At 37.3% G+C, this 6480-nt stretch overlaps 1 protein-coding gene across 1 annotated transcript; it reads right to left on the reverse strand.

Annotated features, from left to right (window-relative positions):
• Positions 1–4102: 4102 nt before the first annotated feature.
• On the reverse strand, positions 4103–5722 carry LOC147391018 (low affinity inorganic phosphate transporter 4-like). Its single transcript, XM_086458971.1, has one exon. It carries the CDS (start codon positions 5720–5722, stop codon positions 4103–4105), a length of 1620 nt encoding a protein of 539 aa, XP_086315097.1.
• Positions 5723–6480: the final 758 nt, after the last annotated feature.

Below are 6480 nucleotides of genomic sequence, written 5' to 3' on the forward strand. Positions count from 1 at the left end.
CATAGAGATCATCCTCACCAAACATCAGCCCATTTCAAAACCTCTAACTCATGTTTTGAAAAATATTTTGCCAAAAAGTTGGCCATTGAGCGCCCCCTATATATATATATATAGGGAAATGTTCAGCAACAAACATTTTGGCAAAACATTTTTGAAAACATGGGTTAGAGGTTTTGGAATGGGCTGATTTTTGGTGAGGATGATCTCTACGGTGATAAGATCATCATCACCAAAAATCAGTCCATTCCAAAACTTCAAAACCCATAAAAAATGATTTACAAAAAATGGACGGTCCACGACTTTTCAACTTGTAAACTGGGGCTATAAGTTTTGGAATTGGCTGATTTTTGATGAGGATGATCTCCTCATCGTAGAGATCATCCTCACCAAAAATCAGCCCATTCCAAAACCTTTAACCCATGTTTTGAAAAATGTTTGCCAAAATGTTTGCTGCTGAACGGGACCCATATATATATACAAAATGTTTGTTGATGAACGGGATATATATATATATATATATATATATATATATATATATATATATATATATATATATATATATATATATATATATATATATATATATATATATATATATATATGTTTGCTGCTGAACGGGACCCATATATATATACAAAATGTTTGTTGATGAACGGGATATATATATATATATATATATATATGTACATATATATATATATATACATATATATATACGGGGAAATGTTCAGCACCCTAAGTTTTACCACACACTTTAACAAACGTTTTTTGTCCTACATGGGTTAGAAGTTTTGGAATGAGCTGATTTTTGGTGAGGATGATCTCTATGATTAGAAGATCATCCTCCCCAAAAATCAGCCCATTCCGAATTGTTTAGCCCCATGTTTACACGTTGAAAAATCGTGGACCGCCCATTTTTTGTAAACCATTTTTGATGGGGTTAGAAGTTTTGGAATGAGCTGATTTTTGGTGAGGATGATCTCCTCACCATAGAGATCATCATCACCAAAAATCAGTTCATTCCGAAACTTCTAACCCATGTAAGACAAAACGCGTTTGTTAAAGTGTGTGGTAAAACTAAGGGTGGCGAACGGGACCCATATATATATATATATATATATATATTTACATATATATATGGGTCCCGTTCAGCAACAAACATTTTGGCAAAACATTTTTCAAAACATGGGTTAGAGGTTTTGGAATGAGATGATTTTTGGTGAGGATGATCTCCTCACTATAGAGATCATCCTCACCAAAAATCAGCTCATTCCAAAACTTCTAGCCCCAGTTTACAAGTTGAAAAATCGTGGACCGTCCATTTTTTGTAAACCATTTTTGATGGGGTTAGAAGTTTTGGAATGGGCTGATTTTTGGTGATGATGATCTCCTCATCGTAGAGACCATCCTCACCAAAAATCAGCCCATTCCAAAACCTCTAACCCATGTTTTAAAAAATGTTTTGCCAAAATGTTTGTTGCTAAACATTCCCTATATATATATATAGGGTCGGATTCCTACGACCCCCATTACGACTCACATTGCGACACATCGTTTGTCGTATATGGGCAAAAATGTTTGGAATGGACTGATTTTTTGTGAAAATGATCACTGTGACGAGGGGATCATCCTTGCAAAAAATCATCCCATTCCAAAACTTCTAACCCTATCAAAATTGATTTACAAAAATTGGACAGTCTAAAATTTTTCAACTTGTAAACATGGGGCTAGAAGTTTCATAATGAGCTGATTTTTGGCAAGGATGATCTCCTCACCATAGAGATCATCCTCACAAAAAATCAGCCCATTCCAAACATTTTTGCCCATATAAGACAAAACACATTGTCTATATGTGTGTTGAAATGGTTGTCGTTTGAACCTGACCCTATATATATATATATATAGGGTCTCGTTCGGCACCCTAAGTTTTACCACACACTTTAACAAACGCGTTTTGTCTTACATGGGTTAGAAGTTTTGAAATGAGCTGATTTTTGGTGAGGATGATCTCTATGGTGAGGAGATCATCTTCACCAAAAATTAGCTCATTCCAAAACTTCTAACCCCATCAAAATTGATTTACAAAAAATGGACGGTCCACGATTTTTCAACGTGTAAACATGGGACTAAACATTTCGGAATGGGCTGATTTTTGGGGAGGATGATCTTCTAATCATAGAGATCATCCTCACCAAAAATCAGCTCATTCCAAAACTTCTAACCCATGTAGGACAAAAAACGTTTGTTAAAGTGTGTGGTAAAACTTAGGGTGCTGAACATTTCCCATATATATAATATATATATGGGTCCCGTTCGGCACCCTAAGTTTTACCACACACTTTAACAAATGCGTTTTGTCCTACATGGGTTAGAAGTTTCGGAATGGGCTGATTTTTGGTGAGGATGATTTCTATGGTGAGGAGATCATCCTCACCAAAAATCAGCTCATTCCAAAACTTCTAAGCCCATCAAAAATGATTTACAAAAAATGGACGGTCCACGATTTTTCAACGTGTAAACATGGGGCTAAATATTTCGGAATGGGCTGATTTTTGGGGAGGATGATCTTCTAATCATAGAGATCATCCTCACCAAAAATAAGTCCATTCCAAAACTTCTAACCCATGTAGGATAAAAAACGTTTGTTAAAGTGTATGGTAAAACTTAGGGTGCTGAACATTTCCCTATATATATATATATAGGGTCCCGTTCGGCACCCTAAGTTTTACCACACACTTTAACAAACGCGTTTTGTCTTACATGGGTTAGAAGTTTCGGAATGAGTTGATTTTTGGGGAGGATGATCTCTATGGTGAGGAGATCATCCTCACCAAAAATCAGCTCATTCCAAAACTTCTAACCCCATCAAAATTGATTTACAAAAAATGGACGGTCCATAAATTTTCAATGTGTAAACATGGGGCTAAACATTTTGGAATAGGCTGATTTTTGGGGAGGATGATCTTCTAATCATAGAGATCATCCTCACCAAAAATCAGCTCATTCCAAAACTTCTAACCCATGTAGGACAAAAAACGTTTGTTAAAGTGTGTGGTAAAACTTAGGGTGCTGAACATTTCCCATATATATATATAGGGAAATGTTCAGCAATAAACATTTTGACAAACATTTTGGCAAAACATTTTTCAAAACATGGGTTAGAGGTTTTGGAATGGGCTGATTTTTGGTGAGGATGATCTCTACGGTGAGGAGATCATCATCACCAAAAATCAACCCATTCCAAAACTTCTAACCCCATCAAAAATGGTTTATAAAAAATGGACGGTTCACGATTTTTCAACTTGTAAATTGGGGCTAGAAGTTTTGGAATGAGCTGATTTTTAGTGAGGATGATCTCCTCACCGTAGAGATCATCCTCACCAAAAATCAGCCCAATCCAAGACCTCTAACCCATGTTTTGAAAAAGTGTTTGCCAAACTGTTGGGCATTGAACGGGACCCTATATATATATATATAGGGAAATGTTCAGCAACAAACATTTTGGCAAAACATTTTTCAAAACATGGGTTAGAGGTTTTGGAATGGGCTGATTTTTGGTGAGGATGGTCTCTACGATGAGGAGATCATCATCACCAAAAATCAGCCCATTCCAAAACTTCTAACCCCATCAAAAATTGTTTACAAAAAATGGACGGTCCACGATTTTTCAACTTGTAAACATGGGGCTAGAAGTTTTGGAATGGGCTGATTTTAGGTGAGGATGATCTCCTCACCGTAGAGATCATCCTCACCAAAAATCAGCCCATTCCAAAACCTCTAACCCATGTTTTGAAAAATGTTTATATATATATATATATATATGAATTACCAAAGGACAACCCTGATTTGGAACCAAAAAAATGGAGGCATTTGAAACAAAAGTTGGTGTGGTAATATAAGCAATTAACTTTAAAAACACTTGCATTCTACAGGTAACATAAGAGCTATATATAAGCTCTTCCAACGCACAACAATCACTCTTTACATTCTTATTCTTTGATGTATTATTTGATACATAAATACAAACTTAAGCAGTTCTGCTTCTTATTTATACTTCCTAACCGAAGAGCACACCCCCACACCAAAACATATTCTAAATTATCTACTCCCATGATTGTCGACCTGCCCGTTGATCAGCCATCTCAGTCTGATTCTTGACATTCCCTCCACTACTATCACCAAAACCACCATGACCACCATTACCCCCATCCTCGCCCGATATCTCCTCCAATGACCGCCCTTTAGTTTCGGTCACTAAGAACGTACAAAAGAACCCAAGCATGTTCGTAAATGCCAAAACCATCATTGCATGCTTGATTGGCCCCGTTTTTCCATCCAATGTGTAAGTTGCCACCACAAATGCTCCAATCATGGCCCCTGCCTTCCCTGCCGCGGCACTTAAAGCATGACATGTTGACCTCACTCGTGTCGGAAACAATTCAGCGGGGAGAACGAATGTGGTACTGTTTGGTCCAAAATTTGCAAAGAAAAACGTTAGCCCATACAAAATTGCAAATAGCAAATGATTTTCCTCCTTTAAGTATTGGTATTTTATTCCTATAATCAACATGAAGAGAGACATCATGAAGAAGCCGACAAGTTGGATGTAGAATCGACCGATACGTTCAATGAAGACAACCGTGAACCAGTACCCTGGGAACGTGCCAAACATAGCAACCACGAACATGGCACGTGAGGTCTCGAACATTTCTCTAATGGCACTAACGTCGGGGGCGGACTTTACAAGACCAATCGCGGGGAATATATCCTTTTGTGTTAGATTTTGGCTATAGAATGCTATATCCAACAAGAACCAGGTGGACATAGTACCTATAAGATGTAGTCCATGTCGACGAAAGAACTCATTAGAGAGCAATGGGTAGTCATTAAGGGATTTAAATTGTGCTAATTTTTCTTGGTCGACTTGGATTTCTATGTCAAGAACTCTCCCCATGTCGGCCGCCGCTTGTTTAGCATTTCCCTCTATAATTGCGGTGTATCGACCAGTCTCGGGCATCTTCATTCGCCAATAATATGTTAACAGTGCAGGCAATGCCCCAAGCATAAGAACAATCCTCCAAAGAAAATCTGCCTCGGGTGGCGTTGACAGCCTGTGATCAACATGATATGCTGGTGCTGGGTAGTACTTGAGGAAAATGGCTGAAAGGATCATGGAAACTAACCCAGCTGCAATTATACCGACACCCTGCATGGCGAAGACCGCAGCAATGAATGCACCACGTGTCTTCTTATTGGCATACTCAGACATAATTGTGGCTGAGAGAGGGTAATCACCACCAATGCCGAACCCAAGCCAAAATCGGAAGAAACAAAGAGTCCCAATTACAGATGTTGAGGTAGAACCAAAGGATAGACCACAGCATATAGCACAAATGACCATAAGAATAAGGGTCATCCCATAAACTCTTTTCCGTCCGAGCTTGTCCCCAAGCCAACCAAAGACAAGTTGACCCGCGAATGTCCCAAAAAGAGCAACCCCCACGACAACGTTGTTGACATTATGGGGGAGTTTGCCGGGCTTACTTGAATTCTCGTCGAAATAGTATATGCGACCTAAGAGCTTAGAGACAGTGGAAATGCAGAAGAGGTCATAGGCATCGGTGAAAAAACCCATACCAGCAATTACGATTGCTGTAACATGGTACCATTGGGTACGGGCACCATCGAGGGCACTGAGCACAGCAAGGCTAGATGTTGCCATTGGTTTGGTTGCTTGTATTGTTGCATGGTCTGATTTAATTTATAGTTAGATTTTAGGAGGAATAATAATAAAATGGGCGTTTTGATCTATGTTTTAAAAGCAATCAATAATAATAAAAGGAACGTTTTTATCTATGTTTATAAGGGTAAGAGCAACTAAAAGAAAACGAAATATAGAGGATATTCTTTTTTGGTTGTTGAGTGTTCTGGGAATATTGAGAATTAAATTCCTTTGTTTTAGTTGTTGTTTTCTATAATCTTAATTATTTAGGTTTTTGTTTGAGTCTGGATTGGCTAAGGATCAAGAGATAGGTTTTTTATAAAGGCAATAATTGCCAAAATTTTGTTTGTCCCTAAGTTGTTCCCCATTCTCGTTAACCTCTTCAATAAATAAGACCCATTGTGATTTTAATTATTTTAAAAAATATTTGTATATTATAAACTCATGATCATCGTTTATATCTAGATTATGGACCAAACTGAGAAAACTGGACTGAGTCATCTTTATCTTAGAGGCATCACAGAAGATTTCAAGAATGAATACGCCACCTTAGTGATGACTCATTTAAAACCCGAGTCAATTTCACTTTGAAAAATTAATTAAGATGATTTATGAGAACATGGCTGAGTTATCCGATTTTAGTATTTTTTTTTTCATTAAATATAATCTATTTTTAAGAGTAAATGTTTGATGCATAGAGATGAGATTTTGTGATTGTGGCATTTATTAGTTTAGTTTATCATTGATAAATAATTAAT

The sequence above is a fragment of the Akebia trifoliata genome, chromosome 11 (assembly GCF_017979445.1).
Source record: "Akebia trifoliata isolate Shusen 1 chromosome 11, ASM1797944v1, whole genome shotgun sequence".
In the NCBI taxonomy this organism is placed as follows: domain Eukaryota; kingdom Viridiplantae; phylum Streptophyta; class Magnoliopsida; order Ranunculales; family Lardizabalaceae; genus Akebia; species Akebia trifoliata.

Coding starts and splice junctions, on each gene's coding strand:
- LOC147391018 (XM_086458971.1), bottom strand. CDS start 5,722: ATGGCAACATCTAGCCTTGCTGTGCTCAGTGCCCTCGATGGTGCCCGT.